This window comes from Acanthisitta chloris, unplaced genomic scaffold (genome assembly GCF_000695815.1).
Source record: "Acanthisitta chloris isolate BGI_N310 unplaced genomic scaffold, ASM69581v1 scaffold24694, whole genome shotgun sequence".
In the NCBI taxonomy this organism is placed as follows: Eukaryota; Metazoa; Chordata; class Aves; order Passeriformes; family Acanthisittidae; genus Acanthisitta; species Acanthisitta chloris.
Window position 1 is genome coordinate 26,156 of NW_008671408.1, and position 11,762 is coordinate 37,917.

Sequence of the window (11,762 nt, forward strand, 5' to 3'; positions counted from 1 at the left end):
CCCTCCTAACCATGTCCTGGCTCACCTCCAGAGCTGCCAAGTTTATGCCAGAAGCAGGAGGTAGATTTGTATGGGGCTGGAGGAAGATCTGGAGCTCTGTTAAATTTTCAAGCCCAGATGGGGCAACATGATTTGTGTGTTTATGTCAGTGTGCCATACATCACAACTATCTGTGTGCTGACGTCAGCTTTGATTGGACATTAATGTGCTGAACACTGCAAACTAGAAAATACATGAGAGATACAGATCTATGGCAACAATGCCACATAAGCAAATGTCTGTTTGGTGTGGCGATTCACTGTGTGAAATATTTCCCAAGATACACTGCATTAAGCCAGGGGAATATTTTGACACACTTTCAAAACAAAAACAAAATCAGCCTGGGCAAAGAGAGCACAGTTTAAGAAAGCAAAGCCATTCAGGGGAAGAGCTGAAAGCAATGTACTGAAGTATGTATCATCAGGCAGATAGTGAATTGTTATCCCTCCCTTTAATCTTTCCTGCATTAAAAGCCAATGGGAAAGATGCTATTATGATTTGCAGGACTGTCAGTGCTGAAGACACGTTGCTGATGGTTGAGCATCTTTCTATCCAGAGTTTTTCTGTAACCCATTGTTGTCAAAACCAACAAGCAAAAGCATCAAAGGACAGCAAAACATTAATAGGCAGCAAATGTTTTTTTCAGTTTTTTTCTTTTTCTTTTCTTTTTTTTTTTTTTTTTAGATCAAGAGTTTAGGTCAGTTTCCAGGAATCTTCAGTTTTTATTTATTTATATAACAGGGTTTGTTTCTTGCTGATACAAATAACATTCAGCAGCTTGCTGAAGAACTGGCAAAATATGATAATTTCTGGTCTGTGGATTTCTAAAAGTCACTGACTCCTTCAGATTTATATTTATACCATCTTTATGGGATTGCCCCTGTAGAATAATGTGACCAAAAGTTTCCATTAAAATACAGTGTATTGTCTCTCTTTTCCTAGAAGAGGAAATAATTTCCGAGTCAGCTTTAATATTTCAGGGCTGGATAAAATAGCAAAGTCTGGGGAGTGATGTGTAGCCAATGTTCTTTTCCCTCAGATCACTTATGTTATTTCTCACAAAGGAAATTCTGCTGTTTAACACTATTTTGTCATTATCCATCCCTAGACTTTGGAAGTAAAATGGAATTTCCCTGATTCCACGGGGATGGATGATTTTGGCCTGTGCACAAGTAGCAGCTTTGAAAAGAGACCACTCCCCAGGATTTGATGCCATCTGGCCCATAAGGTGGGGAAGGGAGGGGGTGTAAAGGTACCATGGGATCAGTGGATTTAGGCCTCATAACCTGAGCAGATTGGGCTGTGTAGGACAGGCCACAACTTTGTGTAGCAGTCAGGAAACAGAATTCAGTTTATTCTCTGATGGGAGTTGGACATTTTCCCCTTTCCTCTGTGCTTTGTGAGGTTCTCTGTGGCTAGAAAATACACAGTTCTTGAAATGTGAGTTCAGGAAAGCAGTTTTGGAGTATTGATCAGCATTAGAATAAACCTGTGTGTCAGTACAATGCAGAGACTGTTCTAACAGATCTGGGGATGTTTCCCTCTCTCTGCTCCTAATTACTTGATAGTTTGTTGTTATCAAGTAGTTTATCAGTGTTTGAACTGACCTTTCAGAATAAGCATCAGTCATGTAGTTTATGAAATGCAAAATGTAGAAAATACTTTAAAATTAATAGAAAAATACAAAACTATAACTTGGAGCTAACAGAGCTAATTCCTCATACTTGGAATGGGTATTTTCAGGTGATTGGCCTTGATACCTCAAAGGTATGATGAGTATAGCACCTATGAGCACCAAGAAAAAAAGTATTCCAACTGTCTAGGCAGCTTTAAGAGAGCTACTTCTTATCTCAGGGAAATATTTTGCTTTTTAGCACAGATTTGTTTCTTTTCTTTTTTTTCCTCTTTAAATACTGACATCATTGAAGCATTTAAAACATTTTTTCCTGGGTTTCCTCTGAAGATCTCTGTTGTGACCTTTGAACATGCTCTCTGCTATATAAAATTAAGTAAAAAAACTGTGCAGAAAACAGCTTATTTAAGGCACATGACAGTGCAGAAGGCACCACCAATATATTGAGAAATGGTAATGCTACTTAAGGCTTTAGATTCATATGGAGTGTAGAGAGAGGAACTTGGAGAAGTTCTGAAGAAATTTCTTGAGTTTTCCATGTTGTTCAACAGATGACCAAAATGAGTAATTGTGTGGGTTGTTCTTGCTTGGAATTTTAGAGATGATATGCCTAAATGGATTAAAAAACAAGATTTTCAGAACACAGAAAAAACCTGGCATCTGACTCAGAGTGGAAGTCAAGGAGAGATAAGCTTAACACATTGCGTGTAAACATCGCTGATGTGAGCAAATGCTTATGTTAGGAAGATGAAAATATTAATTTAATGCTAAGGTAGCCCTTTTATGGTTTCTCCTTGTCAAATGTGTGGGTTTTTTTACACAGAAATTTCAATTCTGTTTTTTTTTTTAAAGCAAAAATCCCTTTAACATAATTTCTAAGTATTGATGACCTATTTTTCCCCCACAGTTTGTCATTGAGAAGCCCAAGCCTTACTCCATGAACATTAATTACCTTTTTCATCACATAGGATGTGTATTTTGTTTCCATGTCTTACAGAATAAAGCAATTATGGAACGTGTAACAAACTTGTCAGATATGGTAGTTGGTCTTGAATCATTTATTGGCTCTGAGAGAGAAACCAATCCATTGTACAAGGATTACCACGGTAAGTTCCATCTTTAGCAACGCAAAAAAACTATACCCTGAGCGTTTCTAGGGCACTTAGCACTTCTTCCAATTGAGGATCTGCTGGAAAGTAGCATTTTGATTTCATTTTAGAATATACCTCTTAAATGTTCTTACTTTCCCTAATTTGAGTTAGGAAAATTTTCAGCCAAGTGCATTAAGGCTGCAAAGGAAACATGGCAACTCCTTGCATGTTGTCAGGCCGTATTACTGCGGCATGGCTCAATCAGATGCACATCTCAACAGGCAGGCTCTGGGGAATTCACATGCAGGGGAGGCTTGGCAATCATCTGACCAGCCAGCTCAACTTGTCATGAAATCAATACTTTTGATCTGCCAAATTTTCAGCCAAGTGCATTAAGGCTGCAAAGGAAACATGGCAACTCCTTGCATGTTGTCAGGCCGTATTACTGCGGCATGGCTCAATCAGATGCACATCTCAACAGGCAGGCTCTGGGGAATTCACATGCAGGGGAGGCTTGGCAATCATCTGACCAGCCAGCTCAACTTGTCATGAAATCAATACTTTTGATCTGCCAAGTTTTAAATAGAGAACACGGCAAAAAAAAAACCCCCATACATTATAGTAAGGCGAATAAACTGCGAAATTATCTGCTGGATAAAGTTTATCAAAAAATAATGTTCTGGGTTGGGTTTTTTTCAGCTAGAAGTTACAGCACTTATGCATTGAAAGAAATGAATGTGTGTGGCATGTAAAATATGAAACTCTGGTCCCGAGTCGTGTAGCCTTTCAAGTGTTTTCTCTCCAAAATCTTGCATTTTGTTTCCTGAAGATTTTTGTTAGCTGTTGCAGCAGAACGATTTAATTTTTCAAAGATTACATTCCAAGTTATGCTTAGCCAAAGCAGTGAATAACAGTTTTAACTAATCTGGAGCAGTGCATAAATTACAGCTATTATTATTGTGATACTCCTGTAGTTCCATGGAAACCTTTGGTTGAAAGTAAACTGTAAACACGGGAGAACGTGGCTGTGTTTGCCAGAGCAGGATATAGGGAATGTATGGAAAAGGAAGCAGAGGTGGTGTTGAGACACCACTGTGTGTATGCAGGCTGTAATTAATAAATCAGAGCAAAATCTCTCTGACTGTGAAAGTAGTGCACATTTCATTAGCTGCAAAATTTAAAAAAAAAAAAAAGGTGAATGAAAAACAGTGAACAAAAGCTGGAATAATTTGCCTAATTATTTTTCCAACTGTATAATTGTGATGTGGCATTTGTTTATGCTAACATAATTCTGTCAATTTGATACTCCTCTTCTCAGGACTGAGGAGATCCTTTAAGACAACGTGTGTTTTAGCAGTTATTTCCTGGTTTCCTATAAAACTGGATGCTCAGTCATCTTTGGTGCTGTTTAATACAAATCCTGTGCCAATGTGCTAGAGCTTCTGAGGTTTAGGCAACCTTAATTTGACAGTCTGGGGAAAAAAAAGGTATTTCTAATGATTTTAGCTTTGTGGATTCTTTTTGCATAAAGATCTATATTAAGATGATTTATTTATTGCAGATGGTGAAATATTTTGAAATTACTTAGGAGAAGTTTGGTTAAATTCTTGTATTATTTAATGAATCCTGCATTAATAATTTTATTAAGCTGCCTGCAAATTTAGAGGTTTGAAAAGCCACTAAAATAGCCCAAAAAATTATGTAGATGATCCTTAAATAAAATTTTTAGGATACTGTGTACAGCCTTGTGTATTACCTGCTGTTCCTAGAGATAATAATTAGTTTTTGTACTCAAAAGCCTAACAAATAATTCTTCTGAGTCACTGGGCTGGAGGCAGGGACAGAAGGTTTCAAACTATAAAAATTCTTTCCTAATACTATTGAGAATTTTTACAATCAGTGCCCAGAAAACTTAGGCTTTTTTAAGTATTACAATTTTAGGAAACTTCCATTGGGGGGGGGGGAAAAAAACCTGAAAAAATAGTTGCCTTCTTTTAAATAAGGGGTTTGCTCTTTGGGGCTTTGCTCAGAGCTGCCGTTTTCGAGTGAGATACCTCTCCTAATCGTTGAGGATTTCCATTTCCACGCTGGCTTTATGACTAGCAAATATAGGCCAGTAATTGAGAAGCCCTGTAGAATTTTCCTGGTTTTCAGATGTGGAAAATCACCCTTAGGTTGTTCAGAAACTATATTAGGCTGCACAAAAACCATCCAGCGTCCTTGTCAGAAAAAATCAGCTTGACTTGCAGCTGACAGAATGCAGAGCTTGCAGTGCACCTAGTACTCTTCAAAACATCTGACCAGCTACACAATCCTCCTGCAAGGAAGAAAACCTATTTCTCCTAGGATGGCAGAAGGGTTAAAATTGATCCAAAAACATGACGGAAAATCGGGATTTTCCAAAAACTTTTTTTTTTTTTCCGAGTGGTTTCCAGGGCACAAAAGGAGGTAGTTCTCATTAGGGCTGCAGTGGTTATCAGTAACCCATAAGCCTTGTTTTGCTGGCTGCTTACTGGTGCATTTAATAAAATAAAGATCACTCAGTGGTGCCGTGGGCAGCGTGCAAGGTGATAGCCATATTTGCTTACTGTAAATACAAGAGAAAATCACACACAAACCGGCTGTAGTTTTGACAAGTATTAAGATCGCTCTTTACATCTGTACTTCTGTACCCAAGTGCAATTAGTTTTCCTCGCACAAGGATTTCTGTTTATCTTATTCTGCTTGATTACTTGAGTATAATCGCACCGTTTGCTTCATTGCTCCTGGTAGTAAGCTCCAGTGGAAAAAGGGGAGGATGAGTGTGTGTAAATATACAGAATTCTGCTGTAAGACTCTAATTTATGCGTCCGGATGACAGCGTTTTCTTAATTTTTTTTTTTTCTCCCCCTTCCTTTACTCTTTCTTTCCACAAGGTTTGGTTCATGTACATCAGATTGCTCGGCTTAATAGCTTGATCTGTGATGTGTCAGACACGAAGGACCTTGCTTTTAGATTAAAAAGGAAGCTGTTCACTATCGAGGTAAGACAAACGTTGTTTCGCTGTTTAGAACCCAAAAGGTGGAGCTAATCCCATCTCTTCTGTTTCAGTTTGCGAAGGGCATAAAATATGCATCAGATATTGTAAATTCATTTCGTTCTGGTTTTGCTGTTCTGAATGGTTTTCGAAAATGCTGTAATATGCCTCCTAATTAGAAATGTCTCATTTGCTGCACTGAATCGGGCTGTTATAAATAGTTTATTTTGGTTGAAAATGTACATAGAAAGTAGGCCACAACCTTCAATAACAAAGCGTGACATGTTTCTAAGGATGTCAGGAGCATATTTAATTAAATGTTAATGACTTGCTCTTACTTGTGTTAGTGGGTGGGAAAGTAGCTACATGTTATTACCCCAGTAGAGGGATTTTAATGTATAATGTTGCCTAAAATTGTGTGTGGTATGAGGGATAAGTGTCCTTATCAGTATTCAGAAACCATTTTCTTTGCATTACTGAAATAACCTTTCGCTCTTTTATGTCATTTTAAACACAGTATCATTTACACTAATGTCCTTAAGTAAATTTCCTACTAAATTTAAACTTTTTTCCTGTGACCTTTATGCAGACAGTCCTGATAGAAGGCAGTAATACAAAAGATGTATTTCATTTTAATCTTGCTAAAGAGCAAATGAACATAGCACTATTAAGCAATTAGAGCTGGTGTATTTATTAACCAAGTGATGCTCAGAGATGGGAGATGGCTTTGGAGGTGATGTGATAGCCATCGGTACAGTCTGGGCAATTTTTTTAGGGTTTTTTTTTTCCTTTTGAACAAAGACATAAAACAGCCAAGCATCCCTGACAAACCATTTTGTTTAATCTCTTTTCAAATGAAAAGCTCTTAAGCAGGCCACTTGTCTTAACTGCTTGAAACCATAAAAAGAGAGAATTGCCACCAATAAATTAGCATATTTTTTACTCCATCACCAAATGCTGGTCAATGTGGCTTGGCACTGCTTTGGTGTTTGGGACTTCACCCTTAAGTGACCACTTTGGCCCTTATTTGACCCTCTGCCCTTTTTAGCTGGCCACTTGATAAGGTAACTTAAGGGTTCTCTCTCTTCACTGCCCCCTCCCCTTCACAATTGCAAGTAGCCCTAACCTATAAATCATTGAAAGGGCCCTATCAAGTGACAAATTAAGGTGCCCTCCTCCTAATTAATGGTCATCAATGTCTTTAATTATCTAATCCTATTGAGAGTAGTTAATAGTTAATCAGACAGCCAGTTCTTCATGCAGGTCATCTCTGCATGAGTGCTAGAAGTTTCTCAACTAGAGGTATCCTCTTCAGAAGCCACTTAAAGGCAAATACATGAAGGAGGGCTTCTTTTTTCCCCCCAAGACAATTCCTTTATACTGTTTGTCACTTTGCAGAGAATGTGGTTAGTGAAACCAGGCATTGGGAGGTATTAAAGCATTTTAGCAGCTGCTTTGGAGCAGTACAGTAGAAACAAACCCCTCTGTAGTCTGTGTTTGGTTTTAAAATGCAAGTGTTCCTAGTGTTTTCCCAAGTGCAGAGAAGCATGCATCCCTCTACTTCACAGCATAGCAAATTCTCATTTATTATAGCTGGGAATTAGAATATTTGGAGGGTTTTTTCGTCACTGCGAATCCTGACTCGGAATACAATGTTTTCTATCAGACATATTGGAGATTCTAACTTGTAACGTAATTTGGAAGGCAAAAAACCCTTAGCAGGAGTCTCTGTAGAAAGAGTTGAGCTAGCCATGTGGCAGAAGCCTTGGAAACAGGAGTGTAGTGGAACTCTTGAAACAACCTGTTGCTCTAGACATGCGTAGATGACCCACTCGTATAATTCTCCCTTCGTCGCTCAGCTGCTGCCCCTTTTGAAAAACTTCAGGTTTTGTTAGAGAGATGCTTTCTGTCAGCTGCACTGACACAAACTAGCCCTTTTTGAACATGGTAGATCACTGTCCTACCGTGATCTTCCTGTACATGTTTCACTAATCTATAATACATATGTTTTCCTTCCTCATACTATTAGGGAAAGCAGATTACAGCTAGGCTAGAGCCATAAGGTCAATAAGGAAATGGGAGCAAGGGAAAACTGAATGAAGAAGTGATGTGAATACAGTTCTAAAATGGGTTTCTACAGTTAGAATGTGATGCATCAGCAGTTTGGGGTCTGGGGGTAAGAACATAAAGCAGCACATTGCAGGCTGCATAATGTTTTATGCAAAGTGCAGCTAAGTTTATGACTTTTTTAGTATGTGGTTCACATGTGAAGTGAAAAGGTATTTTGAGTACCCTACAGTTTTTGGAAAGCTTCTGCTTTAATTATATACACAATTTCAGGTAAAAAAAAATATTGGCCTCTACTCGAAATGCCACTTTAAAATCAAGTTTTGTAAGAAAAATTAGAAATAGGCAAAATTTCCTCAAGAAGAATTTTCATCACTAGCCCATTCCTTTTTTGCAGTTCGAAATAAGAGCATGGGACATGGATTTTCTCATCTCTGGTTTGCTCACCAGTTAAATAACTCTTTACAGTTTGGCCCTCATAGGTGAAAAACCTAGTGTCAAATCCATTCTGTTAGATTGCAGATTGTGGGAGGGACTCCATCCCTTTACAGTCTGCAGTCATTTAACTGCTTCAGTTTTTCCTGTATCATCTTCATCAAAATAAGATTGACAGAAATGTTTTCCAAAGACTTTTTTTTAAAAATTCAGGATGAAAATGTTTTTTAATGAGCATTTATGAGTGTTTGTTTTCCATTTGTAGATTATGAAGCCAAACTTTCCAGGGAAACTTGCATGTTTACCCTGAAAGGTGCAGGAGCTATATGAAGCTTTCTCAAATCCTGGCACATTAGTTACTAGCAATATACCATTATATGCAGTATTATCAGAGATCTATCTTATGTGCCTACCACTTTAAAGGACACAATTTTGAAGTTAGCCTGTCTAATCCTATTTCTTCCCACTTTGGAATCTTAATTAGAAGGAGATAAAAACCATCATTTGACTAAATTATTGTCTTGAATCTGTAGCAAAAGGTATAATCCGCAATTGGGCCAATTAGTGTACCCCATAGTTAGCTATGCTGAGGCAGGAAACTTGATTAGATCTGACACCAGCCTAGTTCCCACTGTTGTTTTGCCAGGTATGATGGTCAGACTTCAAAGGGCTTGAGGCATCAGCAGGGCAAGGTTTGGAGGCCAGCTTAGGTCCGGTCGTTAATCTCTCTGCTAAAACCACAGCAGCCCTCGCACAAAACAAGCTTACACGACACAATCATGCGGTATTAAAGTTTGGGTTGAGTCATGCCAATTTGCCTTTGATTTTCTGATGATTGACTAAAAGATGGCTACATGACTAGACACATACTGAAAGTTTACTGATTAGGTAAGTTCCCCAAATATTTGAAATATTTTTTGATTTCTCAGTTAAATGATATGACAACCCTGTTCATCTTAGCGAGACTTTGCATCGGAATTGTTCTCCAAGTGCTTTTGGCTCGCTTTGTAGCTCTGAATGTAACTTTTATCAACACTGGATAAATTTTGTAGGAACGTTATGTTCATAGTTTTAGTTGATAGAACTTTGTCTTTGTTGTTCCGAAGCCTCCTGTGTCAAAACTAAAGGAATCTGTGCCCGAGTTTGTTTTTATCACTCCTCCCAATTTCTAAGGAAACATTGTTTATCTTTTTTATTAGGGAACATGTAAAATGGTTTACGAAAAGGGCATTTTCCCTTAATTATTTTCCACCTCACCATCGAGTAAAGAGCTGTTCCACGGCTGAGATTACATAAGTGTTCCTTTCTTTTGCAGTCTGATTTGTTCAAATATTGCAGTAACAGTGACATGTTTCCATTCTGAGAAAAGCCTAAGGCTGCTTTAGTATTATTCCAAATGATTGAAATTGCCATCTTGCTGACTTTCCCTTGGGCAGCTTAAGGCCTGTTTACTTTTGTATTTGTTTCACATGTTCCCTCTGAGTTTGGCTGGCAGGACATCATTACCTGGTTTGACAAGACAGTTGGAGAAGATTCATATTTGATTAGCTCCCTTTGTTATTGTCTGGAGAACACAAACCTCTGAAATTATCTATTTAAGGTTAAAACCTCTTGATAAATCCAGCTAAATGCTTACAAATGGGAAAGGTTTTGAGGCTGGTTTTTGGCTTAATTTTTAAGTCTTCAGGTAACAGAATTGCCACACAGCAAAAATAAATCAGTTTCAAGAGCTAAATGTATGAGTTCAGGAGTTTCTTCTCTGAGAGGTGTTTCCTAAGAGGAGGAGAAGAAAGAATTAGAGGAGTGTCCAGCAGGAAAGTGGCTGGTTTGTCAGTGCCAGGCAGATACAGCATGGTGCTATGGAGCACTCTACAGTGCATTTTTTTCCAGTGGCAATTGCCAGAGTGAAAGGTTATGTCTTTGGAAGGAAACATAATCACAAAAACCCTGCAATTGAATCTATATAGAATTAAAGGTAAACATGTAATGCCAAAGGCATTAAAATAATATCCTGTCTTCAATCTAGCAGTAAAAGATTATGAGAAAATTAATGATTGCCAAAATCTGCAACTCCAGATCTTCATGTCTGTTACATTGGTATTTGGAAGGAGACTTAAAACTCTTTCAGACCATAATTTTGGCAATTAAACCCAGGAAATATGTCTTAGATAACATACATGCCACACTGTGGTAAACTTCTTACTTGTGAAGGGGAAATGCAATTAGCCACTGCTTTAGATGATTTACCCAAAGAGGTGGGTAAGACCAAGTCAGAACTGATGTCTGCAGTGCTTCATTCAGTGTGGTATTTTCATTTTCAATTTGGTCCTAAGTGACTCAGGAGATGGTGGTGTCACTGAGTGCCAGAACTGTGTTCCTGGAAACATTTTGTAGGTAATAATTCATTAAACACATCAAGAAAAGGTATAGGCATAATGATTTTTGCTATTTCTTCTGAAGGAACAAGTCAACCCTGTCACCAGGTACATATGGGATCAGTATATACTTGAAATGTTCCCCACATGCCATACCAAACTCTGTATCATGACAATCAGAAAGTGTCCACTGTGCTTCTAATAGCATCACTTCTTTTAGCTTCTTCCAAGAAAACTTGAAGCTGTGTTTATTAATGACTGACCTGAATCTTTGGTGATAGTGCACTGATGTTTCTCAAGTTGAGTAATTTTGTAAATGAACACATTTGACTTCATGAACTATTTTAGGCAATACATTGGCAAAAGAATCAGTGAGCGAGAGCTGACAAAAAGCAAAGCACTGGTGTGTTAAAACTTTCAGTGGTAGTTCCATAGCAATTGTTCAGTAAAAGAAGGAAATGACACCAAAGCTAATAGATGCTACTCTATATATGTTCTATATACCTTTGTATGTAGATAAAACCAGCTCTATTTCAAGAGTGTGCATTGGGACCGTTACAATACTTGACCTTCTCTTAGGGCCTTACAACCTCACAATGCAATCTTCTTTTACCAAGCCAGCAGGTAGCACAGTTGTGACTGCCTGGCTGCCCAGTGCCTGGAGCATGGGTGAAACTTTACAGGTATTCCTGGTTCCAAGGCGAGACAGAACTTCTCTGAGGTGTTATAGAAAGTGTTATTGCTTTCATTTTCTAATGCAGTAAAATCCTTGGGGCCTCTCATCCCCATGTATCTGAGAACACAGCTACCCTTGGGGCTGACATGGGAAACTTCTCTCTCCTCAGTCTGTCTTGAGTAGGTAGAAGCATAGAATCATAGAATTTAAGTCCTGGTTCCAAGGCGAGACAGAACTTCTCTGAGGTGTTATAGAAAGTGTTATTGCTTTCATTTTCTAATGCAGTAAAATCCTTGGGGCCTCTCATCCCCATGTATCTGAGAACACAGCTACCCTTGGGGCTGACATGGGAAACTTCTCTCTCCTCAGTCTGTCTTGAGTAGGTAGAAGCATAGAATCATAGAATTTAAGGGTTGGGATGGACTGGACC

The 11,762-nt window shown here is 38.3% G+C and overlaps 1 protein-coding gene across 1 annotated transcript in view; it reads left to right on the plus strand.

Annotated features, from left to right (window-relative positions):
- The window catches only part of ELP4 (elongator acetyltransferase complex subunit 4), a gene marked incomplete at its 5' end in the record, with an annotated part of 93,120 nt that overhangs the window by 26,064 nt on the left and 55,294 nt on the right, over positions 1–11,762 (plus strand). Inside the window, 2 exons of the mRNA XM_009074090.1 lie at positions 2,670–2,778; positions 5,679–5,785. Of these exons, the coding sequence (XP_009072338.1) occupies positions 2,670–2,778; positions 5,679–5,785 (216 nt within the window). The remainder of the gene's footprint in view (positions 1–2,669; positions 2,779–5,678; positions 5,786–11,762) is intronic.